This window comes from Kogia breviceps, chromosome 6, assembly GCF_026419965.1.
Source record: "Kogia breviceps isolate mKogBre1 chromosome 6, mKogBre1 haplotype 1, whole genome shotgun sequence".
In the NCBI taxonomy this organism is placed as follows: domain Eukaryota; kingdom Metazoa; phylum Chordata; class Mammalia; order Artiodactyla; family Physeteridae; genus Kogia; species Kogia breviceps.
In genome coordinates, this window is record NC_081315.1 from 103,513,987 (window position 1) to 103,541,858 (window position 27,872).

Below are 27,872 nucleotides of genomic sequence, written 5' to 3' on the forward strand. Positions count from 1 at the left end.
AGAAAGAGCTAGTCTTCCCTCATCACCCTTAATTAACCATTATTTTGTTTAAAAGAATAGTAGTAGAAATAGTAATTACATAAGTAATGCATGAATACAATGACCTTTTTAAAAAAATCAGAAAAATATAGATAGCTTCATGAATTTGTAGTACCCTTGCTTAGGGGCCCTACTAATCTCTGTATTGTTCTTATTTTAGTGTAGGTGCTACTAAGCAAGCACCATCAACTATCCTTTTAATTTTACTAACACTGCCCAAATTAACACCTTTTACAACCCTCACCTAGATAACATTCAAGAGTCTACCAGAAGGTCTCCTTCTTTGTGTGGAACAAAAAAAGCTACTTAAAAGCAGAATTAAGAGTTTAAGTAGAATTAAGAGTTTAAACCTATACAACTAGGTGCCTTTAGGTTGGAAGTAATATATGAAATGATAATCCTGATGAAAAAATGTCATTTTAAATTGTCAACAAAAATCAAGTTATAAACACTGCAGAATAATGATGAATAAATGAACTGACTCATAAAATGACAGCCAAGAGTAAATAAAGGCTCATAAATCTCTGGCAATGATATTAGGACCTTCAAGGGCATAAACCACCCTTTGGATTCTAGCAGGAGACTAAACAAAAGCTACATAACTGATAATTATCAAAATCAATAAATAAGTAGTTACTGATTTCTGACAAGCTAAACCTTCACTCACCTTTGAATTCCTCCTACTTCTCCATCCCAGCTTTAGCACAATACATAGTATCAAGACTTTGAATTTATTTTTAAAAATACCCAGAGTAGTGTTTCATTAATAATTACAAATCCTGAACTGCATAAATACAACTTAAAATCGACCTATCAATTTTAATTACCATGAAATCGTCTCTTTCCAACCATTTTTAAAGGTAGTCATTATAATGAAGAGACCACTCAAGAAAATTTTTTTTTTTTAACTATCTAAGAATTTAAGGTAGCTTTCTTAAAATTCTATTAGTATCCCTTTTTCTTACTCAAATTTGATAGGCCTCATTTAACATCCTCGATTTCTCTCTTTATATGAACACCTCAATTAAAAGGAAATCATTTCGTATCATCATTCTGAGTCACTAACTCTTCCTGCTACAAAAAGCCTTAGAATACATTTGAGATTATCAAGAAACAATTTTTCCACTTAATTTTGTTTCTGTTCTTGAGAAAACAAATCCTATCTAGTGACACTGCTCCAAAAAGAAAATCATCCTATTTCTTAAGTATTCTTTCAATTATTAAATATGATCTTTAAAGTTTTCCTTTTTATATGTGAAAAAAACAAGTTGATCCAAGTAACTTATTTCAAAACTCACTGATTAAGTGACAAAGGAAATATAAGAATCCCTGACCTCTTAAAGTGAGAGGAGCCAAGCTCTTTACATGTCAATTTTCAGTAACTAAGATTAATCAATCTGAGAACCAGTCTTTGAGATGCTCACCCTGTTATTTGAATATAATATTTAACATTTCCTCATATTTTCTTGTATTTTTTCAATCTTCTATGAGCACTTATTACTTTTATATAAACATATTATTAAGCATTGCATCAAAATTCATTCCTTTTGGGTATATTTCAACATGGTCCAAACAGCATTATAATGAATACTCCAGTTAAATATTAAAGCCTGAAATAATTACCCTTAAAACTCTAAGTAGATTCCCACGTTTTTCACATTACTATGAGCTCAAGCTATAAGTCTCCATATTGGCTCACATTTAAGATATTTATGGATTCAATGTTTTGCATACAAAATTCAAATACGTTCGTAGCTTTGATCCATAACTTATATGTGGGGTCATTATACACGAAAGCAGGACACTATATTTTACACCAAGAGAATTCAGGCCCATAATCCATATAATATGTAAAGCTTTTTAAAAAATGCATCAAAGTCATGAAGTTAAAAATCTACACACCAATATCGATTAAAAAAAATATATAACTTTTGGCCCAGCAAATCCACTTCTGGGAATCAACCCTACAAAATCCCAAACATACATAAAAATGTAAAGAAAGTTTAAAACACCTTCATCAATGAAAACTGAGAACACTCTATATGTCCATCAACAGAAGGATAAATTAAAGGTTACCTCTGTACTATGGAGTGACAGGTTGTTATTAAGATTGTGATAGATTTGTACTGATATGTACCAATATAATGATCTCAGATAGTAGTTGAAAAAAAACCCAAAAATATGTATAGTGTGTTATATTTTGAAAAACCATGCATTTAGTATATGTGTATGGAATGTAGAGAAAGAGGGTTGAAAGTGTATACCCCAAATTGTTTAGATGTTAACTCTAAGGAGATTAATGGGATTGAGGAATTAGGAGTAAGAGGAAATACCACGTTTTTATTCTGTATACTTCTGTATTTGAATTTTGACAAGAATGCATTCATGTTTTACTTGTACAATTTTACTTGTATAATTTTAAAGTGAACGAAGTAGAAACTAGAGTAATTCAAATAATTTAAGAAAAAGATATTTTGAAAAAACTTTTTAAAAAACAAAGCCAAACAGTAACAGTTTTAATTAATACTAAAACTAGCCAGAGGTCCACCTGTCAGTTGGAAAACTATGGCCCATGCACCAGATACAGCCTGCTGATTGTTTTTGTACAGCTTGCAAGGTAAGATTTTTACATCTTTAAATGATATATATATGTAAATACATGTGTAAAAATAGATACATGTGAAAATTATATGAAATTCAAATTTTAGTGACCATAAAAGCTGATTGATCAGAAAACAATCACACTTATTCATTACATATTTTCTGTGGCTGCTCTTGCAGTACCACAGCAGAACTGAGTCATTGTGACAGAGAGCATGGCCCACAGACTTTAAAATATTTACCGTCTGGCACTTAGAAAAAGTTTGCCAACCAATTTCAAAGAGCAACACATCATCATTATCAACTTTATGGAGAAATGTCCATCATTACATCTTACCAGTTTTAAGGAAATGTCCCAAAACATATTGACTTTGGTCTTTCAGTATACTGACCAGCACAGGATATTCTTTAGAAAGACTCAATGTGTATACCTATTTATCCTTGCCTGTCCAAAAAAATGGTTTTCAACTTATTCTCAATCAAGCATGGCTTTGAGGGAGGGGGCTGGGAAGTTAACACATACAACAACACAAGCACAGCACAAGTACATCCCAAACCAAAGAAAACAATTTTACCTCAGTAAATACTCAGCGTATACTACAGGCTCTGGCAAAATCTGCTCTAAAAATTCTTCACCTTCATCTCCTTTTGATCTCAAATATTCACAAAGGACACGCCAATACAAAGCAATTTCAGGAGTTAATGTATCTGCTGGAATCAATTTCCTTCATTTAAAAGGGAGACAAAATAAATCTTAATATCCAGTAAAAATCTGAACTGAGTAGAAAAATGGGAATAAGCAGACTTGATTTATAACCACCATCCTTTTAACTGCAGAGTCATTAACTTACCCACACAAAAAAGAATGAAAATATTTAGACCAAAAGAAAGAAAAAAAGAATCAAATGAGCAAACACAATAGGGATCCATGCTGTTAGACTTTCCATGGTAAGCTGATGCAAAAATCAAAGTAACAAAACAAAACAAAAAACACAGCTGAAGTAGTCTATGATAGTGAGTTCTTACACAAGGAGGAAAAAAAGGGAAAAAAGACATCCACCAGACAAAAGAAAACAAAAGAGGTGTAGATAAAAGGTACTGATACAATCTTACGTAATGTGGAAGAGGACTAATTTTGGAAGAGGACTAATTTTAATTGCAGAGGTACATCAGTATCATATTTCAAATAATGAATACTTTACATACCTGCCATCATTATTTTTACAGATTTCTACCAGTTCATTAAGAGGAATCACTGAAAATAAGGCATTGAGAACAGAGACTGCCACTTCAGAAGAATTTTCCACATCCAAACGATGAAGCAACTCTAATATATTTCCTTCAGTGAAACGTAACCAGCCTTGGAGAAGATGCTTCTGCACTGCTTGTTTCACAGAATCTGTTAAGTCATTTGAAACACAGGTGAACAAAGTCTCCCTCTAGCTTCCATTTCCTATATTTTGTCTGTTTTAATGAACTCTTATCAGATCAATGTTAACTAAGTCGACATTTACTATAAAAGTGGGACCAGACAGAGGCAAAACAACGTGTACTAAAGAAAAAATTAAAAGTACAATGATATTGTAAAAAGTGAAAAGTCACTGTGATGCTTACTTTCATATGAAAATGGAAGAGGTCAGAACCAAATACACAACCACTACCACAGCCTACAAAAATATTTTTGCATTCCTTCTCCCCCGAGTTCACTGGGCTTCAGGTACTAGTCTAGACTATATATAATACCTATTATTTTACTTGTTGCCTGACTTCATCCATTTATTACATAATTGATATGTGCAGTAGTGAATCATACAGGCATATATCACTGAAAAACCTTATTCTTAGTTTTTAAAGTCATCCTAGTCATTAGTCCTTCAAACTCAGGTTTTCTTGCTACAGCAAAATTAAGCCATCTTAGATTATACTGGTCTGACCATTTCTAATTGTTTCGGATACACAGAACACATTCATAGGCGGATATACACAAAAGGGATAAGACAGCATTTTTTTTAAAGGAAGCAAGAGGACTGAAAAAGAGATCCTGCCCTACTTCTGATGCTATTTTTATAGCCTTAAGCTCTAGTTTCTCCATACATAAAACACAGAAAAATTAAAACAAACTGTGCTACTTCTAAGTACCAAGCCCTTTAACCCTAGAAAATGTATTCTATACAATACACGTAGATAAACTTTGACAGGCTGTGGGAATGATAGGCTTACCTGACCTAATTTAGGACACTTTCCTAAACCTTTTAAATCTAACCTCAAAATCTACTAATGTTTTGTCTATAATGATATCTAACTTACCTGATCTGTCATTAAGACCTTGTTGAAGGAGCATTACTCTCTGAGCAATGGACATAGCTCTCATGTGAACCTTTTCAGCTAAAACCTTAAAGAGATGATAATTAAAAAGTGGCCATTAAACTAAATATAATTTATGGATTTTATAACTAGTAATATCTCCTTCACCTAAGAAAATTATCCAGAATTTCCAAAAAAATTAATATCTGGTAACACATTAATGCAATAAGAGTCTACTTAAATTATCTACACTCTCCGTCCATAAAAATCTCAATTGAATTATTATGTGCCAAATGTTTTTCAAAATTATTTTAAGAATACAGCTTCTTGTCTTTTAAGAACATGTCTATATAAGATATCGGACTTATTTACCTGATAAGCCAGCTTTCTGACAGCCTCCTTCACATCCTTGGTGCGCCCTACAATTTTTGGCAAAGTCTTTGCTGATGGCGCAATACATGATAACACTGCCCGCCTAACTTCTGGATTTGAATCATTTTCAATCAAAGTAGCATATGCTAAAAATAGAGCAATATATTTTAGTACGCTAACAACATATTATTTAGTTAGCCATAGTCATAGATGGCCCACATTTTGATATTTAATCTTTAAAATGATAAAAATCATTTTTTAGTCTTACACATTTAATTTTAGCTAAAGATTTCTTTCTGCCAACAACCCTTAAAAAGGACAGAATTAGAAATTAGTCAATGGACTGGGCAGGAAGGCTAAAACTGAAAACAAATAACCCTAAAGATCATGGAAAATCCATCATTCAGATTATGTCTTTGCTACTCTTTAAGATTTAGAAACAAGTCTAGGATGGAAGCCAGTTTATTTTAAACTAATATGGCTTTATAAAAGCTCACTATTTTGCTTTTTAATGAATCCTAAAAAGAAATAACTTCTGATTTTACTCATTGAACAAAATTCATTTCCTGTATTTAAATATTTATTCACCTCTATTTCTCAGATTTTCCCAGGCTTTATAATCAAGTATATGTTGACTACTAAACATGTTTTACATATTATTATGTCCCTCATTTAACACCAAAAAATACCAACTACCATCAGTTATCAAAATTATAAAGGTAGTAACAGAGACAAAGAGAAAAACAAACCAGAAGAGTTCCCAAAACCTAGGCATATATGGAAAACTTGAATATGACTATCTTTATGAGCCCAGAGGTAGAGAAAGATTTCTTTTTTTTTTTTTTTTTTTTTTTGCGGTATGCGGGCCTCTCACTGTTGTGGCCTCTCCCATTGCGGAGCACAGGCTCCGGACGCGCAGGCCTAGCGGCCATGGCTCACGGGCTTAGTTGCTCCGCGGCATGTGGGATCTTCCCGGACCAGGGCACGAACCCGTGTCTCCTGCATCGGCAGGCGGATTCTCAACCACTGCGCCACCAGGGAAGCCCAAGAGAAAGATTTCTTAAATAAAAGATAGAAAATGCAAATCATACAGGAAGAGACTGATCATTTTGACATTAGGAATTTCTGCCCAACAAAAGACATAGTAAAGACAGTGAAATAATCCATCTGAAGCAGGAAGATCTAACAATTCATATAACCCAAGGATTTCCCTTCAGAATATATAAAAAACTCCAATTAATAAGACAAATCAATAGAAAAATGAGCAGAACACATTAATAGGCATTATACAGAAGAAATAAAATTGGCTGCTAAATATATGAAAAGATGCATAACAATAACATGATACACACAACCTGATTAACAAAAATTTAAAAATCTGACAGTACCAAACACTAGAGAGGATATGGCTCAATGAAACTTTTATGCACTGTTATTAGAAATATAAATTGATAAAATGTTTTGTAGAACACCTGTACCTCATCTAATAAAGCTGAAAGCACATATCCCAACAAGTCCACCCTTAGGTACATATCCTAGAAAAACTGTGCACCAGAAGCCATGTACTGTGTAAGAAAGTTCATAGCAACAACACTGTATTTTAAGAGGAAAATAACTGGAAACAACTAGAAGGTCCATCAATATTAGAAACAATAAAATTGTCTTACATTCATACAATAGAACAGTATATCAGTAATATATCAACATGGATGAATGTTACAATGAGAAATAATGTTGAGAGCACAGAAAAATACAGTATGATCCACAAAACATACAAAATGATAGGCAAAACTTAAACATTATTTAGAAGTATATACATGTGGTTAACTGTTTAGACAAACAAACAAAAGGGAACCCAAAATTCAAGATACTCGTTAATTCGGAGGGAGACTGATATAACTAGAAAGGGACATAAGATAGGCGTCAGAGGTATTGATGATGCTCTATTTTTTTTTAAGTTGGATGGTGGCTACTTGGGTATTTTTTTTAATCATATATTTTTACATATATATATATGTGCGTGTGTATATACAAACTATGCTCTTCCATAATATTTCATAATAAGAAAATTCACCTGCTGAGAATTTAACAAAGTCAGTGAAACTAAAAAAGGATTTAGGGAGCTATACATACCATTAACCACCAGGCATTCATCATCTTTGGGATCCTGAAGGCGCGAAAGAGCAAGAACTGCCTGTATCCTTACATTTGGAATTTTATCTTTCAATCTAATAAGCATGGCTTCATTAATTTTATCAAACAAATCATCATCAATCTGGGCATTTTCTGGCATACTTCCCAAGAGCTTGTTTATGAGCTGGCACACTCTAAATCTAACTGCATTGCTGTTTGCTTCATGAGACTAAAACAGAAACAAAATTTATTCCAGGTCACATACCATTACTAAATAACAACATGCCATTTGAATTCTATATGTTTAGAATTCAAGAATTTATAGCAATAATTCATTCCTTGCAGAAAAAATATAATGCTACCTTGATCCATATATGCATGCTAAATACACATTATATAACATAATCTCAAACTACACAGTCTAAAGTACCTGCTAAATTACAAGAGCATCTTCCTCTTTGGAGGAACTCTACTTCTGAACTAGAGAACCCATTTCAAACAAATGTATGTAAGAACTGGTTTAGAATGGTCATTAAAAATTTAATGCTGGAGTTATTTTTAAAAGTTCACTTTTTAATCTTAATGACAGTTCTAATATTTCCTATAAAAGAGAGATTCGTTCAGACATTTCCTCAATTACCAGATATTCATTCTCTAAGATATACAAACTCCCATGGCCTTTTTAAAATAGTAAAATTTTCTACAATATTCCCTCGAAATTCTAGTTTTCGTATACCTTTAATAGAAAAGTAAACAAATAATTTAAAATGCCACCATCTTCCTCTTCTTCATCATCTTCCATATCTGACTGGTGAAATGAAGTAACAAACTTTGCTGTAAATTCTATTATCCTCTCCACAGCTGGTTCTCGTTTATAGACCACCATAGCATATTTAAGGTAATGAACAAACTCCTCATAAAAACCTGTTTTATCATCCACCTGAAAGAGAAAAGAAACCCTTCACAAACTGCAGGGATAAAATCCTTTTTTCTCAACATTACTCTAAGACACTGAAAACACCAGCCCTAACGCAAACAAACTAAAATCATTATTTAGTAAACTCTCAATTATCCAAACCATCAAAGGTGAAATAAATTTGCACAAATTTCTCTCCAGAGAAATTTATTTCTCTCAGGAAGAAAACAAACATGAATTTTGACAGTGAAAGGATTCCTCTGATTTTTTTTTTTAACACCCTTGAATTCTCAATATGATGCCTTGGTACCAGTTTAGTAAAAATCTGCTTCTTCATGAACAACCCAAAACCAACAACAGCTTTTGCATTTTACCGTATTACCCTTAATATTACACAGCAGTTTCCTTTTGATATAACTTTCACATCCTACTTCATATCCTCAAGCCCTACTTACAATTTTTCTCGGACCTCAAGATAATTTATTCTCCCGAAATTCATGGTCCTATTCTTCTTGAGGTTTCATTTAAAAACGAAACAAACAGTATTTACATGACTAAGAAGAGCCAGGTCCTAACGATTAATTTGCTAATTGGTGATTTGATACAATTTAACAGTGGGGCGAGGTTTAAGTAATTAAATGTGGGCGGTGACCTGAAGGACAATAGCCACTGGAGCACCGCGTTCAGGATCCACGCTGCGGCCCTACACTAGATGCCCGGCCACCCCGGTACGCGCAAACTCTTCTCCAAGTTCACCGCCAGAGAATTAACAGCCCGCGCCGTTGGCCGCTGGGAAGAGGCGGGGGGATGGGGGGGAGGGTGTGCCTCTCCGAACCGGGTAGGGAAAGTTAAGGAGTTTGGAGTCTTGGTGCGCGGAGTCGGGAAGGTCGCGGGAAGCCCCTGGGAGAGGCGAGGCCGAGACGGGGAAGGGAGGGGCGGGGGCCCGGTGCCGCAGGCCGCATTGCTTACCGAGCGGTAGGTGCGGCTCAGCGCCACCACCAGCTTCGCCTGGTTCTGGTGCGGCTGCTGCGCCAGCTGGAAGGCCTCCTTAATCGGCAACAGCCTCTTCTCCGCCCCCATGGCGCCGGGACCCGGTCGTGACGAAGCCTGTCCGCGCTCGGCTGCAGCTGGCCCGACTGACCACGGTCGGAGACTCCACAGGTACGTTTCAGACCCCGGTCAGCAGGCGGCCGACAGCCGAGAGCGTGGTAACCGCCAGAGCGTTCAAATAACTCCCGCGGGAGAAGGAAATACGCGAGACTATCGCGAGACTATCGCGAGACTTTAGAGCAGCGAGAGTGGGAAGAGATGGATCCACCCCCTTCAATCCCACCGATGGGGCGCTTGCGCTTAGGGTGTTTTAAACTGTTTTCCGAGTGGAGAGTGGCGTTTCTAAGAGGTGGAGGAATTGGCGCCCCCGGAAGTGGTATCCACCGGAGTGCGAGCCTTGCGGAACAGACCTGGTGGCGCTAGGCTTAGTCGGGTCTTGCGGCTGGGAGTGAGGCGAGGAAGAAGAACGGATCCTCCTTGGGTGAGAAAGGGAATCTGCTGAGGGGAAGAATCCCTGCTCCCGCTGAAGGGGAGGAGGGGTTCGTTCGGAGATCCGTCCAGAAGGGAGAGCTAGGACGCGCGGGAGTGCTGGGCGACGGCCCGGTTTCTACTGAAAAGGAGGATGTTCCGAGGTCTCCAGATGGAGGCGGACCGCAGTATTTTTAAGCCTTAAGTCCGCGTCTGGTGGAGAGTCTGCAAACGTAGAAGGCAGTATGGGAAGAGAGGCATGGGTTAATTTAGGTACAGCTTGTTCTAGATGTACCTGCTTTCGAGGCCTGTTTACAGAGGTGCATAACGGCAATGTTTTCAGCACAGAATGGAAAAAGAGTTTAGGGTAATGGTAAGATAAAGAAATTTGGAGTGCCTTCCGGCAGGAACTAAGTCTTTAAACTTTTTTAATGGAATTATTTGAGACAAAAATTAACATCTAAAGAAATAGATTACAAAGCAGCCTGTACGCCTTTTTTCCTGTTGAACTACCTTTCCTCCCCAGCAGCAATGGATTTTTTGAATTTACTGTTAATATTTATGTATTAATATTAAATCTCTGAATAAGTATCTTGTATTGTTTTCATGTTCTAACATGAATGATCCTATGTGCAACTTGCCTTTTTCACTCAGTATTATTTTTGAGGTTTATTCATATTGATATTTTCATAACAATAACAACACCTTTTGGACCCTTTGTCGAGGAAAAATTAACCAATGGTTGATCTAGGAAAGAAATGGAAAATTTTATTCAAGACAACCTGAGGGTTATAACCTGTGAGACAGTCTTTCAGGAAGCTCTGAGGACTGTCCTGCCCTTTTGAGGTCTAAGCATAGTAATATATGTTTTTGAGACAAAGGGTTATACGTCAAGTGACGTATTATTGACAGTTTACACAATCCAGATCTATAGTTACAAAGGGAGTAGTAGGTCATGGGTCATCTTGACTCCTTACAAGATTAAGAAGAAGGTTATCTCCTTAGGAGGTTTGGTTAGTGCAGATACACAACACACACTAAAGGGGAGGGAGGAGGCCCAAACAGGCAGAGAAAAATTTTATGTTTAAATTTTTCTTGTCTTGCCATAAAATATGAATTTTATTTCATCACCTTATATGCCAAGACACTGTTCTAAGCACTTTACTTCATTGAATCCTTAGGCACAACCCTTGTAAGTTCTTTCTGTCTTTTTAAGAAGAGGAAACTGAGGTAGATATAGGTTGCTCTAGAATTCTGTTGTATGAGCATGCCATAATTCATTCATCTATTCTCTTCATAGTCTCATAATTTCAAAATTATCAAGATGTCTAATTTCTGAAAAGGCAAGAGGGTTGGGTATTTTAGGTTAATCAGCTAGAGGGAAAGCATAGAGGTTTAAGAGTGCATGGAATATACTTGATAACATTTATAATCTCACTATAGCTAAAATGTAGAATGCCTAGACAGCTGTGGTGAAAGAAACCTAGAACGGGCATTAATTTTTTTAACCAACTATATCCAAAATATCATTTCAACATGTACTCAACATAAATTATATTGATGAGATAATTTACATTCTTTTTTTTTCCTATTCAGTCTTTGGAATTGGGAATTATTTTACACTAGCTGCATTTCAAACTGCTCAATAGACATGGGGCTAGTGGCTACTGTATTAGATAGTGTATAACTATTCTTACTTTGGGAACCACTGAATATACCATTTATTTTTCATGTAAAATCAACTGGTGAACTAAAAGTTAGAACAAACTAATATTTGGAGGCATTTTTCTTATTTTGTGGCCTTTAATTGCTCAGCTCTCCTTATGCTTTGGATGCCTGCTACCTTTGTTGCTTTGTTTAACTGTGAAGTTTCTAACAATATTATTTCATTTACCATATTTTATTTGGTTACCCCCAAATGAGAGGTGACTTCATACCATTTTGTCATTACTGAAGGATGAGACATCTGGCCACCAGAGGGCAGCCTAACTATATTTTGACCAGCTTGGGCAGGGGGATTAATATGTTTTTGTTCAGTATTTTTGGAACATTATCTGAAAAGTTAAAAAAAGGATACTAGATTACAAAAATGGCAGCCTTTGGAATGGAAGAAAATATTTTCAAACCATATATCCTGTAAGATGTTAATATCAAAAATATATAAGTACTCATATAATTCAGTAGCAAAAGAATTAATAATAACCTGCTTTAAAAATGAGCAAAGGACCTGAATAGACATTTTTCCAGAGAACACCTACAAATGGCCAACATGTATATGAAAAGGAGCTCAACATCACTAGTCATCAGGGAAGTGCAAATCAATACAATAAGGTATCACTTCACACCTGTCAGGATGGCTATTATCAAAAAGTCAGAAGATAACAAGTGTTGGTGAAGATGAGGACCCTTATACACATTGGTGGGAAACAATATGGAGATTCCTCAAAAAAGTAAATATAGAGCTATCATAAGATCCAGCAATCCCCCTTCTTGGTACATATTCAAAGGATAAAATTACTATCTCAAAGATATATCTGCATTCCCATGTTTATTGCACCATTATTCACAGTAACCAAGATATGGAAATAATCTAAGAGTCCATCAATGAACGAATGAATAAGAAGATGTGACATTTATATACATAAACAATTCAGTCTTTAAAAAGAAGGAAATCCTGCAACTTACAACAACATGGGTCAGCCTGGATGACATTCTGCCATGTGAAATAAACCAGACACAGAAAGACAAATACTGTATGATCCCACTTATATGTCGAATCTTAAAAAGTTGAACTCAGGGCTTCCCTGGTGGCGCAGTGGTTGAGAATCCGCCTGCCGATGCAGGGGACGCGGGTTCGTGCCCCGGTCCGGGAAGATCCCACGTGCCGCGGAGTGGCTGGGCCCGTGAGCCATGGCCGCTGAGCCTGTGCGTCCGGAGCCTGTGCTCCGCAGCAGGAGGGGCCACAACAGTGAGAAGCCCGCGTACCACAAAAAAAAAAAAAAAAAATTGAACTCAAGTAATAAAGAGTAGAATGGGAGTTATCAGCGGCTAGCAGGTGGAGGAAATAGATATCAAAGCATACAAACTTTCTGGAGACCTATTGTACATCATGGTGACGATAGTTGATCATGTATACTTGAAATTTGCTGAGACTAGATCTCGAGTGTTATCATCACATGCAAAAAAAATAGTAACTGTGAGGTGATGGATATGTTAATTAGCTTGATTGTGGTAATCATTTCACAGTGAATACATATATCAAAGCATCACATTGTACATGTTAAATATATGTAATTTGTTAATCATACTTCAATAAAAATGGTAAAAAAAAAAAAAAGATGCCATATTAAGCTTAAACTGACTGCCTTTAGCTTACCTGTGTCTTGACTTTTTCTTTTAATGCTATAGGGAAAAGAACACATTGTAGCAACTAAACTAAGCAAACTAATTCGTATGGTAAGGCTATTTAGTTCTGAAATTACAGAAAAATTGTTCTTTCAAAGTAAATTATGCATGGGAGTGTACAGAGTTAAGTGGTTAATTCACTTTTGATATGAGGGTATTATTACTCATGGAATGTAAAGAGGTAACAGTGATGGGTTCACTCTAGAATTTACATATGCCATCAAAGAAACTTTGTCATATTTTTGCTTAACAAAAAAAAGTAGAGTGAGCCTTTTAAAGAATGCTTTGAGCAACATAATTACTGAAGTATAGCCAATCAATAATCATGCAAATGGAATCTGGTTGAAATGAGAATAGTAAAAATATAAGAAGACAGAAGAATTAAAAGCTAACCCTTGGGGACTTCCCTGGTGGTGCAATGGTTAAGAATCTGCCTGCCAATGCAGGGGACACAGGTTCGAGCCCTGGTCCGGGAAGATCCCACATGCCGCGGAGCAACTAAGCCCGTGCGCCACAACTACTGAGCCTGTGCTCAAGAGCCCGGAAGCCACAACTACTGCGCCCATGCTCCGCAACAAGAGGAGCCACCACAATGAGAAGCCCGTGCACAGCAACAAAGAGTAGCCCCCGCGCGCCGCACTAAAAAAAGCCCGAGCGCAGCAACAAAGACCAAAACAGCCAAAAATAAATAATAAATAAATTAATTTTTTTAAAAAAGTTAACACCTGTCTCAATAAAATACTTATGGTATGTTTTAAATTTATCTTTTGTTTTCAGATTGAAGTAGGTAATAATATTATAAACTTTTAAAAGTATTTGCACTCACGTTCTTAAAGATGAAGTTACAAGCAGTGACCTTTATATTGCTTTAGTAGCATTATCTTTGTTAATCTTGTTTAAAAAAATTATTCCATTTGTCTTTGTACAACATACTACCAAATCACCTGAATATAATTTAGGAATTTTTGTCTCCCCAGAATAAAAGTGAAACATGCTTGTATAGTTACTTAGAGCAGGCCTTCATCATTCTCTCATTACTTTTTCCAAAAAATTTGCTAAGCCCCTAATACATGCCAGATACTTCAGAGAACTAAATTAGATAAAGAATGAGTAGAAGCCAGAGAAATGTTTTTTAAAGGAATAGTACTGACACGAAGCCAGACCATATCCACTTCAGTGTGTATTTGAAACTAGAGATGTTTACTAACTCATTTTGGAAATCATTCCTACATAGTGGCATGAGTGGGATCTTGATATTTTGGTTTTGCTTTTTTCGTTCAGACCTATGCCTTTAGTGCATCCATGTTTGCTATGTATACTTCTAATGTGCTTTTAACACATGTTAACCTATCTACTCCTCCAGTGATGGAAGCCTGGAATGCTTCTATTTCTTTACCATCAAAGATGACTCCTCAGAGTACAGGTTGGTCTTATGGGGAATTTCTCTGCTATATATACCCAAGAGTGGAATTCCTACATCATGAGTTGTGCAAATAGTTTGACTAAGTAGTGCTGCCAGATTGCTCTTCAGAAAGGTTACCCCAGTCTGTAATCCCACCAGTAGTGCTGGTTTCTAAGGGAGTTCCTTTAGTCCCCTCACGAACAGTTGGCATTGTCCAGCTTTCTAATTTTTACCAAAATAATAGAATAATGTGATATCTCTACTCAGCATATAGTTAATGGCCTGTGGATTTTCTCTTCTGTAGATTAGGTATTTTTGTCCTTTGTCCATTTCATTATTGAGATTGCTGCCTTTTTGGTTGTTGTTGATTTGTAATTAACTTTGTTCTTGATGTGTTTAGTTCAATCCAAAAATATTAATTTTGATGTGGTTGAATTCATCGTATTTTGGTCTTGTGCTTTATGTTTTTTTAAGAAGTGCTTCTCTGGCCCTAAGTCACAAAGATATTCTCCTGCATTATATTCTATTAACTATATAGTTTTACAATTCTCATTTAGGTCTTTAACCTGTCATGAGTCCTCCTTTGTATGTGGCATTATATAGGTATACAGTTTTATTTTTCTTCATGTAATGAGCCAGTTTTTACCAACATTATTATATACCAAATGCATTCATTCCCCCTTGATTTATGTGCCAACTTTACTGTATACTACATTCTTAAATCTTATGTGGCTCTATTGCTGAGCTTTGTTCCATTGGACTATTTGTTCTTACACTAACCACCCTATTTTAATTTCTGTGGCTTCTGTAACATGTGTAATAATATGTGTTAATATCCTGTAGGCCACGATATTTACTTTACTCTTCTGTTTAAATAGTTTGTTTAGCTATATGTGGAATTTTATTAACATATTGGAATTGTATAAATTAATTTGGAAAAAAGTTCTTTATAATATTCATTGTTCCATCCAAGAGCATGGAATGTCTGTCTATTTTTTTTTTTTTTTTTTTTGTGTGTGGTTTTTGTGGTATGCGGGCCTCTCACTGTTGTGGCCTCTCCCTCTGCGGGGCACAGGCTCCGGACGCGCAGGCCCAGCGGCCATGGCTCACGGGCCCAGCCGCTCCGCGGCACGTGGGATCCTCCCGGACCGGGGCACGAACCCGTATCCCCTGCATCGTCAGGCGGACTCCCAACCACTGCGCCACCAGGGAAGCCCTGTCTGTCTATTTTAAATCATCTATGTCCTTCATTAGAATTTTACAGTCTTCTTCATAGAGGTCTCGCATATTGATTAGTTCTTAAATCCTTTATAGGTTTTTTTTTTGCCCCTATTGTGCAAGTGATGTATGTAATACATTTCATGGTTAGTATTGCTGGTGTTAAGAGTGCCTGGAGTCAAATCCTGATTCTATCACTTAGTAGTTATATGACCCTGGACAAGTAGCTTAAACCTCATGTATAAAATGGGGACAATAAAAATACCTATCTTATAGGATTGTTAGGAGAATTTTAAATGAGTTAACATTTGTGCAGTTCCTAGAATAGTACCTGGAAAATTGTAAGTGCTATATAAATAAATTAATGAATAGTCATAGGTTAATCTCAGATCCAGGAACTTTGTTGAACTCTTTTATTAGCTCTAATAGTTTATAAGTTAGGCTTTTTTAATGTTAGATGACCATATCATCTGTAAATTAGTAGTTTTATATCGTTTTTTTCCAGTTCTCACAGCTTTTTAAAAAAAAAACATTGATTAGGACTTTGGTACTTTGTTACACAATATCAGTCCTTATCATCCTTATTTAATTTCATTTTTTTAATTACTTAATTAATTAATTAATTTTTGGCTGCGTTGGGTCTTTGTTGCTGTGCTCGGGCTTTCTCTAGTTGCGGCGAACAGGGGCTGTTCTTCCTTGTGGAGCACGGGCTCTAGAGCGCAGACTCAGTTGTCGTGGTGCACGGGCCTAGTTGCTCCACAGCATGTGGGATCTTCCTGGACCACGGATAGAACCCTTGTCCCTTGCATTGAGAGGTGGATTCCTAACGACTGCGCCACCAGGGAATTCCCTAATTTCATTTTTAAAGGGAATATATCTGAAGTTTCTCATTTAGGATATTTGCTGAAAGTTTTTCGTAGATAATTTTTACCTTGTTGAGAAAGTAACTTTCTCTTCCTAGTTTGGTAAGAGCATTTTGTTTTTTAAAACATAAATAGGTGTTGATCAAGAACTAAGAATGGTTAAATATCCATATTTAATAAAATTATCTAATTTATTTTATTGCTGTAGTGACTTATAAATTTTATGAAGTTGAGATATTCTTGCTTTCCTATGATAAACTCTACATGATTATGACATTCTTTTTTTCTTTAATACACTATTATATTTTGTTAGGTAATATTTGAAATTTTTTTTTTTTTAATATTTGAAATTTTTGCAAGTGAAATGAGCCTTTCTTATTTGCTTCATCTCTAGATTTGGAGTTAATATTTTATTATCCTCATAAAAGGGGTTTTATGCTATTTTTCTTTTTTCTGGAACAATTTATATAAAATATGTATTAATTTCCTTGGAAGTTTAGTGGAACTCTCTTATAAAACCATTTGCACTTGGTGTTTTTAATAGGAGGTTGTTACCTTTAGAGTTTCTTTAATACTGGTCTGTTTTATTCAAGGTATCTGTTTCTTCCTGTACAAATTTTAGTATTTTATATTCTTCTAGAATTTAGCCATTTTATCTAGGTTTTCACATTTTAGCGTATATTATGTTTTTAATTTGGGGGGGGTATTTTTAAAGCTCTTTCCTGATAACTCTCACCAGTTTTGTTCTTCTTATTCATTTTTCAGAAGACCGTCTTTCAGTTTTATCACTCTATTATTCTTTTATAGACTATTTAATTTCTGCCTTTATTATTTCCTTTCTGCTTATTTTGCTGTTGCGCTTTTCCGTTGTCCTGAACTGAATGCTTAACTTGTGCATATTTAAACTTCCTTGTTTCCTTATCAATGTATTCAAAGCTATAAATTTCTTCTAGGTACTGGTTTGGCATACCCCACAAATTTTTGCTTGTGGGGTTATATTATTATTCAGTTTTATATCTAATATCTTTTATGATTTCCATTTTATTAATTCATGAGCTAGTTTCCTAACATAGGATTACTTTTAACTAACCTTTAATATCTACTTTTATTGCATTATGGTCAGAGAATTTAATCTAAATGAAATTGACCCTTTGGAATCTAGTTATACTTTATAACCTAATGCATGAACTATTTGTGTGTGTGTGTATGTGTATATGTGTGTACTTAATGTCTGTTCTGTTTGGTATAGAGTTTTGTATACTTAAATAATATAATACCTAAAGTATATTAATATTTTAACTTTTTCAGAATGCTTGTATCCCTGCTTATATTCCCCTGTCAGTTCTATTAGTTGTTACTGGAGAAATTTTGAGGATGTGCTTTCAGGGTCATAGATGCTTATGATGAGTGTATCACTTTCATTGTTTTCCTTTTACTAGTATTATCATCAATCTTTGTCCCTTATATTTTTCTGGCTTGAAATCTTTTTTGTTGGATATTAAGATTGCTGTCCCAGCTTTATTATGGTCCACAGTTACTTGATATATATTTTTTCATATTTTTAGCTTTGACCTTTTTTGGTTCTTTTTGCTTTAAAATATCTTTTGTTAGCAGCATATTGTTAAATCTTGTTTTGTTTTGTTGATCCAGCCTGAGTATCTGCCTTTTAATTGTCAATTTAAGCTGTTTATATTCATTGTAACTCCTTCCATCTTCCCTCATTATCTGTAGAGTATGGTCATAGGACCACAACCTCTGGGGTCCCAGCAAGAATTCTAACGTATAGAACTCTACAACCAGCACAGGTCCCCTAGAAACTAATCCCAACAAGCACCTCTAAAGATAAAAAAGTTATCTTTTATAGCTCCCTATTTGGAGTTTGGAGCATAAGGGATCTGCTTTTGCAGAAGTAATTTCCTGGGCTAGAACTGCATGATAAAAAACAAACTAGCCCAGATATGTACAAACAAAAGATTAAAGTGGCCCCAGGTTCTCCTTAACCAATTTTGTCATGGTAGCATCCATTCCCAGTAGGAAACTCTGCCTAAACCTATGTGCTAAAGATAGGAAAGCTGATAAGGCTTCTTGCTCAACATCAGTGTGCTTGGATAGTCTATGAAGTTAGATGGGTAATAATGTTACCCAGTGCTTTCAGGCTTAAATATCATGTCTCTAGTCTTCTCATTCACAGGTTAAGGCTACCTTTCCAGATAGTCCAACAACTAAGTCACCAGTTTCCAAGGACATTTGCACCACGTATGGAAAACATTGGATCCGTGCACACCAGACAGATCCTTGACAACTCGTCCCACCATCCCCCTGCACGAAAGTTGCTGCACCAGCGGACAAAGAAGGCGACCACTGAGTTTCTTTTCATTACGAAATAGATATAATATCCCTGCCAGCAAAAAAGAGTACAAAAGTGTCTCTTCATAATTTCACAACCAGTTGAGACCATACTAAGAAAAGCAGCTTGCCTAGATGAGGACCCCTTCTCTTCTTGGGTAGCCAGGATTTGAAGGAGAGACTCTGACCTGTGCCACTGGTAAGTGACTAAATTTTACACACTGAACTGGTCCTGAGAACTGAGCTGTCTTCTTTGTAAGTGAAGAATATACAACATAATCTTGAAGAACTGCACAGTGGTGTGAGCCAGAGGCATACTGTGTGTGTGTAACAGACTGAGAAACAGACAAATGAATCCTATTGAAAGGATTTCTCATCTTCTGCTTCTATTTGCCAGTGTTAGTGTTTTACTGGCTTAGACTGTTACCTTTTTCTGGTACCTTTTTTTCTATACTGTTGTTCTATTCTAATGGGTCCTAGAAATCCCTCTCCTGACCCCTTATCAGAATCAGAAAGTGAGGAAGAAGAAAATGCTAACTACCTAAATGAGAGTTCTGGGGAAGAGTGGGATTCCTCTGAAGAAGAGGACCCTGTGGTGCCCAACCTAACACCTCTTGAGAGTCTTGCCTGGCAGGTTAAGTGCCTTTTAAAATATTCTACAACTTGGAAACCTTTAAATCCTAATTCCTGGTTGTATCATGCTAGACTCTTGGATGCTAGCACACCAGTCCATATACTACGAGAAATAGGACTAAGACTCTCCCATTGCTCCCATTGTGTACCCAAACTGGAACCAATTCCTGAATGGCCTCCTCTAGCTTCTTGTGGAGTCCCACCTTTTCAAAAGCCCCTTATGAGTCCCAGCCAGCTTTCTAGAGATCATGCCACTCTAAATGGGGCACTGCAATTTGCCACCAAACAGTTAAGCCGAACATTGAGTAGAGCCACTCCCATACCTGAGTACCTAAAACAAATTCCTAATTCATGTGTTTCTGGTTGTTGCTGTGGCTGGCTAACTAAAACAGTTAAGGAAACAACCCGCACTGAACCCATCAACACTACTTACTCCTACACTGACTTCCAAAAGGCAGTTAACAAACTCCTAACTGCATCACTATAAAGATCCACCATTCCTTCTCATATCTCTTGCGTTGCCAGTTGAGAAAGGAATACAGTCACACAGCCCACGGTTGAGAAACTAACAAACATCTTCTCAACCAAACTGTCCTGATGTGCCAAAATACCATCAAGTACTGCATATAATACCCAAGAGTCCTGTAACTCAACTACAGAAGATGTGCATTGTGAGCATCCCCTTTGAAAGACCCTGTGGTTAAAATGAGAAGTTCAGTAGAGAATTAGTCAAAAGGGACCTTATTACAAGAGATAAGTTGACTATTCTCCACACTTAGTTCTCCCTGCAGTTTACTCTGCCTGTCTAAATGGACTTAACTAGATACCTAATTATTAATGGGAATGAGAAGGAGGCCATTACATTTGTTACCTAACCTTCAGAATAGCCATTGTGGAAAGTGGTAAGTTAGCTACTCCCAATAACACCTTTCTGAGCATACTTTTCTCTGATACTCATTTCTAGGGAGGTAGTTGAGTTAAATTGAATAACTAGATAAAAGAAAATGGTGGGAATATGGATTTATCTCCCACTTTTTATATTGGTAGACCTACATATGGCACCCTTTAGGAGTTCCTGTTTTGGGGGGAGGGAGTGCAGTAGTGTAGTAGTAGCCTACACTGCTCCAAACCTATTATGGAACCTGCAGTTACAGCATAAACATTTTATAGGCTCCCACCAGGTGGTCTCTAGCTAAAGTGGCTTATAAGATCATACCTGGGGATTAAACAGAAACATGTTCTGTAGGCAATATATTTCCTGCATCTTGGCATCCAGACCTTAGTCAAGAGCAAATAAAACCCATTCCAAAGACCAATGGGAAAAAATTAAGAGAGCATTTTTGTTAGTGGATTAAAGTATTTCATCTGTATGATGTTCCCTGGAGCAGTACTTCATGCACTTTCCACGTCCATTGCAAACTTCAGGAACTTTACTGCAGAAAATCTCAGCCTAATACAGTCTGAAGTTGAAGAGTTTTTTAGCATCATTGTTTTTCTACATCTAGCTTTAGATTTTTTTTCTGGCTGAATAGAAAGCATATGTACCCTTGTAAATGAGTCTTGCTGTGTTTATTTAGTTGAGTCAAAACGTAGAAATCAACATACATAAAATGCATGAGACCAGTAAGTCTTTTCACACACCTCCAATAAAGAGTGAAACCTTTGTGTGATCCTGGTTGACTGGGCATCTAAAGGGAATCAGAAAACAGATTGTTAAAGATATATCATATATCCTTCCTTATTTTAGTTTTGCTTTTTCCTATTCTCCATAATTAAGTTCTGTATACAGTGTGGCATCAAAAAATTGAAGCATTAATGGAATCACAAATTCTATAAATGTATAGCAACTTTAAGGAGAGAGGAGAATGTTTATAGTTTCTGCTGAACCTTAGTTGTCTCCTCTTAAGGAAAAATGAGGGAATTATAGTAGGTAGAAAAAAATATTTGTTACTGTACTGAAACCATATAATGTTAGTGTAACTGAATGTATCAGTAACTGTTCCTGTGTAGATGTTCTATGAAATTGGTTTTTAAAATGTTACAAAAACCTGTTTCTTTCTTTGTTTCTTTTTTTTTTTTTTAGGGGAAGGTGGGAAGAGTTGTCTAAAAATTAAAATATGTTGATGTTTATGTAACCATAATATGTTCGTGTGTGTGTGTGTGTGTGTGTGTGTGTAAAAGTGCCTTGTTCATGAACACATTTTTGCTGTTCATTCCCAAAGGAAGCCTTTCCCCAGCTTCCCAGCTGAATAAACCAACAGCTTTGTACATGCTGAACAGAGTATGGTCATTTATTCTTCACGAATGAAATAGATTCTGCTTTGCTTAAGGCATATTCAACATTCACCAAGTGCTGAATAGAGTCCATAGAGATACAGTGTATCTGATAGGAGGTGACTTGGCAGCTCTGAAAAAGAAACATACTTGAAGAGGAAAGTGTCAGATATGCAGTCAAGACCCAGATTTGAACCCATTTGTTTGTATATAAGTAATTCCAGGTTGCACAAAATGATAGATACCTAAATAAGCCTTAAGCCTTTACTGCTTTTTGTGTGCCATGGTGTGGGGTTAGGGGTGAATTTACCACTTTCACACTCTCCCTCCAGGGACCTTTGGTTAAATGCAGTCCGCATAATTAGGATAAAGAAGGATGAGTTTATTCCCTATTTATAGAAATATTTATCAAAAGAGTAAGGAAACAGAATTTCTAAACCAACAGACATCAATGTTATTTAAAGGTATTATTCTGTCTTGGTGCAGATAGTCTCTTTTTGTTGAAGCAGTCCAGATACCTTGAGCCCAGAAGACCATAAACATGTTTTTTTAAGCCCATCAGCTTCCTAACAGAAGAAATCTAGACATGGCAGGAGGAGGGCAGATGTTAGGTCACCTTTAGGGAATTATTTTGCTGGGACTCCAATCACAACTATCCATCTAAAACTTTCTCTGGTGAAAACAGTGTTTTGATATTAGAGTAGATTCTTAAAGCAATTAGGACTTTAGAAGTCACTTGGGTTGTTTTCTTACTGAAAACATAAATTCTCTTACATAATAAATGATTTTCTACTTTTGGCTCCATTGTTAGAGAATTCAATATATTTTGGAGCAGCCCATTAGTTTTAAATAGAAATTTAGTCATTCATCTAACAATATTATGGAGTGCCTACTATAATCCAGACACTCACTGGGAGTGCAAAATTAAATCAGATGATATACATAAGAAATCAGTTTTAAAATAAATTGAACCAATGTGAATTACCTAAATTGATGCTCATTTACTGTGAGCTAGGGTCACAGAATATAAGCTTACTCCTTACACTGGCCCTTAAATATTTGAAAATGAGACAGTCATCAACGTGTAGTGGGGATTCAGATGGAGAGCACACTCCAACAATTAAACCCCACAAGAGGTAGTCAGCTAAGGGAATACATAAAATAAACAGGTATTTTATACACAGATTTAAATTGTATATACTAAATTCACAAGGCAGTGGCACACAAAGATCAGGACCAGAAGTGTTATGCTTATATGGCTGGGGTATGTATAAAAGCCCAGAAAGTCTAGATAACTACTCAGACTTCATGAGACAACTTTATACAAGCTGCTGGCACATAAGTTCTACTAATGAGTGGTATCCATTGGACTGAGGAAAATTGAAGGAGCTACACTAACTGACACCAACCACCAGGTATTTCTTCTGTGTCTACTTGCCATCAAAAAAAGGAAAATCTCTGTGGTGTATCTTTGCCAGTTTTGAACAAAATTTAGTTAATGGCTACATGTTTAAGTGTGATCCTTGTATATAATCTTCTAATCTCTTTCTGTTGGTGGCAGCAGTGGGATTATATACTATAAAATTCTTGGAAATGAGACTGAGGAAAGGGAGAGGGTAAAGGTATCACAGTGATCTGATCTACCCAGCTCCTCTTAGCTGTAAGAGCTATGACCAGCTCTTCTCAATTAAGGTATGGAAAAAGAATATTTGATTTTAAAATAATGATTTAAAATAACAATGTAGCAGGCAGACAGTACTGGAGTTGCTTCTAAACGGTGGAGTCAGTTTAAAATGTAGCCTCCAATGAAGACCCATTATCAAATGGACTAGGAATATACATGTTTCATTTAAAATGTCAATCCTGAACTTAATCACTTTTATTCCAGCCCACACGTGACATAAAATGTAATCCATTTGGGCTTCCCTGGTGGCGCAGTGGTTTAGAGTACGCCTGCCGATGCAGGGGACATGGGTTCGTGCCCTGGACCGGGAAGATCCCACATGCCGTAGAGCGGCTGGGCCCGTGATCCATGGTCGCTGAGCCTACACGTCCGGAGCCCGAGCTCCGCAACGGGAGAGGCCACAACAGTGAGAGGCCCGCGTACCGCAAATATATATATATATATATATATATATATATATATATATATATATATATATATATATAATCCATTTAATTCCAAGAGAATTTTGTTAATTTCTAAAAAAAATATTCAAAAATAAACTTCTGTGGCAAAATTTTAAAACTCCTTTCAACTCACATCTTCACTCAGGTAAAGAAAAAAAATCCCTTAATATTATGTTTAAATGCAAAAATAATATCTTACCCCATCTCAAGGACCACTTTCAGGGCTTGGGTTGAATCAGAGAACAAGCCTGTAAGCAACGAGCATCAAAACTGAGGCAGGGGCTTCCCTGGTGGCGTAGTGGTTGAGGGTCCGCCTGCCGATGCAGGGGACGCAGGTTCATGCCCCGGTCCGGGAGGATCCCACATGCCGCGGAGCGGCTGGGCCCGTGAGCCATGGCCGCTGAGCCTGCGCGTCCGGAGCCTGTGCTCCGCGACGGGAGGGGCCACGGCGGTGAGAGGCCCGCGTACCACACACACACACACACACACACACACAAAAACAAACAAAAAAAAACAAAACAAAAAACCAACTGAGGCAGAAGCGGGGCATTGGTGAAAGCCAGTCCTCTACCTTCTTCTAAAACCTGAATACTATGGCTTTTGCCTTTTTTTTTTCCTACATATTGAGCACAGACCTTTGTGAGGAACCTCTCCCCTCATCCCCTGCAGCTGCTGCATGTGGTTGATCATTGCTTATTTCTCATTGACAGCAGCTCATTATAAACCTGGAAGAGACCTTCCACAGCTGGGCAATATTTACGAAAGTCATAACTAATGTTCATCTATTTTCTTCTTTTCTAATCTTATAGCACCCGTTGAAATGACACTATGAAAGATACTTTCAGATAATTTCTAGAGGTGAGGAATCTGAAGATGAGAAAAATTAAGTGACTTGTCCAATTCAATACAAAGTATTTAAATGTTTGAATCTATTAATAACCCACTTAAGACATGATAATGTATATAAAACTGTACAGTGAACAACAAACAATTCAAGCTCAAAAAAATGTTAGTGACAGCTTAGGGTTGGAGCATAAAACAGTAAGTAGTCTGGAATTTGGGCAGTTTATCTGGGAAGAAATAGATGACCCTGAAACATGATATGAAAATTCCTGAAATCATTGGGAAAGTTCTGCTGTATTCCCTAGCATAGGACATAACCAGTATTCACCTAGGAGACAGGATCCCAGCCAGCCTAACAAGATTATAACTGAGTTCAGAAACTTAGCTGGTATGGTATCAAACTAGATATCAACAAAAACCAGATGAAACAGTCTTAAAATATTGCAGCTTATAAATGAAGGGGCTAGTAATATTTTATTGGGTAGAAATTATTATATTTGGGTTAACTACTAAACCCATGCTTAATGCTACCCTTCAATCCATGGTGTCAGCTTATGAGACCTGACACTCCAATACATCAACTGATATCTTGCTGTGTGTGTATTATCTAGGTCTGGTTGGGGCAATTTTGTTTGGGAGGTGCACAGATAATTGGAACTCTCAAGAGTATGGCCATCATCCATCAAAAAAAACCCTAGATTGTCTTTATGACTGAACCCTGAGCAACCAAAATGGCTTGATAGAGTAGCAGAGCTCTGGTGACACAAGGGGCTGACCACACCACCTAGAGAATCCAAGTTCCTATTGAAAGTATTAATTTTGGTCACAGCCAAGGCATTGTACATTGCAAAGTGGGTGCATATGGGGTTGCCCATGGCTACCTGCCTGGTAGTGATGTAGACTTTCCCAGTGGCTTGAATAGCTTTGGTCCAGATCCCAGTTTCCTTCTTTAAACCCAGTTTTTCTACGTTGGTCACTTTCTACTTATGATATACTGTTTAAGTAAATGTGTTGGATTGCCACACTTAGCAAATAAAAATACAGGCTGCCCAAGTAAATTTGAATTTCAGATAAACAATGAAATAGGGGCCATACTTATTCGAGGAAAAAAAATTAATTATCTGAAATTCAAATTTATCTGGCATCCCATATTTTATCTGGCAACCTTATGAATGTGTGAGTAACACTGGTTAAATTTGGATTGTAGTCGTGTAGTTGTTCCCAGGGAACACTCTGGTTCTTTCCATTATGTGTTGTTTTTTTATCTGCGAATACTTGATGCAGGAAGAGAGAGGCTAACACATAGTTGACCCAAGATTAAAACTGTTGTTAAGAGATAAAAGAGGAAGGTCAATTGCAGATACGAGCGCTTTTATAGGAGACACATTGTCTTTGGCTAAAATTATCACATAGCCATTAAAACATTTCCAGAGGTACAAATTTTCAAAATAATGTCTCAGTAATAGGTAGTTTGGGGGTTTGTTGTTTTTCGTTTGTGTGTATTTTAAACAGTTACTTTCTCATTCTCTTTTACCACGAAGGGAAAGATTAAGTGCACTACTTTTTTTTTTAACATCTTTTTTTGTTTTGTTTTTGTTCTTTTTTGTTTAACATCTTTATTGGAGTATAATTGCTTTACAATGGTGTGTCAGTTTCTGCTTTATAACAGAGTGAATCAGTTATACATATACATATGTTCCCATATCTCTTCCCTCTTGCTTCTCCCTCCCTCCCACCCTCCCTATCCCACCCCTCTAGGTGGTCACAAAGCACCGAGCTGATCTCCCTGTGCTATGTGGCTGCTTCCCACTATTTTACATTCGGTAGCACTACTTTCTTTTTTTTTTTTTTAAACTTGATAGGTAGCACAGTTCTCACAGCCACTCTTCATTGCAGAAAAGGCCCACAAATTTGGAACACCTATCTTTTCCTTCCAGAACCCCCCAAAGAGTCAAGGATTTGGGGGCACAAGGTACCCTGGAAGGTGAGGTTGAGGAGCAAAGTTGAAAACAAGGGAAGTATTTGAAAGTTTATTTTTGTTCTCCCTTTGTAGCCAGGCAGCTTTCCCTTTTTCTAGCAGAAAGCTAGAGGCTTATTCTCTGGAGAAATTGAACCAAATGGATCAGAACTGGAACCTGTTGGGGGAGAATGGTGGTGGTAGTGAGGTGCTATTCTGAAAACAGGATGATTGAGAGAAGGTCAGTATTCTGAACATTATAATCCTTCAGTGCCCTTTCACCACCTCACTACAGAATCTGGTAGCTGGGCTTATCCCCAGCCCTGACCAGCCCATCTAAAAAGCTGGACAATTTAAAAAACAGTTTGCCACTTGATTATTTGTTACAGTGAAACCCAGAGTTCACAGGCCTGCTCATTCATACGTGGCTTTCAGTCCCTTGAAGTCATGATAAGCTGATAGCCAAGGATCACTAGACATTTGAAGATACCTTCAACAATGAAAGATGAAGACCAAAACAATGAAAAGTACCTAAAAAAAGAAATCTGAAAATAAGGCAGAAAACATAAAGCTCCCAAAGATGCTATGATATTTTCAGAAACATAGAATATATTACATCCATGAAAATTAAGAACAGGGTGCTATAAAAGATGAACAATCAGAAAATAATAAGAATATTGGAAAAATAGGAGAGCCAAAATTAAATATGAAATAGATGTGTTGGGAGATAAGCTGAAGAAATTTCAGAAATTAGAACAAAAAAACAGAGGTGAAAAATAGCAAAGAAAAAAGAAAATTAGATCAGAATGGGATGCAACATCTGATTAATAAGATCTCCACATGAGAGAACAGAGAAAGGAGGTGAGGATAAAAAATTAAAGAACAACTCCCAAAAATGTAAGACATGTGGCTCCTAAA

General features: G+C 36.7%; 2 protein-coding genes and 1 pseudogene across 5 annotated transcripts in view; 1 reads left to right on the forward strand and 2 right to left on the reverse strand.

Annotated features, from left to right (window-relative positions):
• NCAPG (non-SMC condensin I complex subunit G) overlaps positions 1 to 27,872 on the reverse strand; it is a 184,699-nt gene that overhangs the window by 29,718 nt on the left and 127,109 nt on the right. The window contains exons 2-8 of one of the 3 annotated variants that reach the window (XM_059067496.2): positions 9,335 to 10,108; positions 8,186 to 8,389; positions 7,450 to 7,678; positions 5,317 to 5,462; positions 4,948 to 5,032; positions 3,847 to 4,039; positions 3,216 to 3,365 (exon numbers count right to left, since the gene is read on the reverse strand). In XM_059067496.2, the coding sequence (XP_058923479.1) occupies positions 3,216 to 3,365; positions 3,847 to 4,039; positions 4,948 to 5,032; positions 5,317 to 5,462; positions 7,450 to 7,678; positions 8,186 to 8,389; positions 9,335 to 9,445 (1,118 nt within the window). In that variant the 5' untranslated portion in view covers positions 9,446 to 10,108. Of the gene's footprint in view, positions 1 to 3,215; positions 3,366 to 3,846; positions 4,040 to 4,947; positions 5,033 to 5,316; positions 5,463 to 7,449; positions 7,679 to 8,185; positions 8,390 to 8,820; positions 8,914 to 9,017; positions 9,134 to 9,334; positions 10,109 to 27,872 lie in introns of those variants that run through there. The other 2 variants (XM_059067498.2, XM_067036360.1) reach the window with 2 other exon arrangements.
• LOC131759015 (U6 spliceosomal RNA) lies at positions 122 to 222 on the reverse strand (annotated as a pseudogene).
• DCAF16 (DDB1 and CUL4 associated factor 16) lies at positions 9,817 to 22,027 on the forward strand. Of its 2 annotated transcripts, XM_067036362.1 has the most exons (3): positions 9,817 to 9,896; positions 14,652 to 14,711; positions 18,963 to 22,027. In XM_067036362.1, exon 3 carries the CDS (start codon positions 19,587 to 19,589, stop codon positions 20,235 to 20,237), a length of 651 nt encoding a protein of 216 aa, XP_066892463.1. In that variant the 5' UTR covers positions 9,817 to 9,896; positions 14,652 to 14,711; positions 18,963 to 19,586; the 3' UTR covers positions 20,238 to 22,027. The 2 variants fall into 2 exon arrangements, with proteins under 2 accessions (XP_066892463.1, XP_058923487.1); XM_059067504.2 differs by lacking the exon at positions 14,652 to 14,711.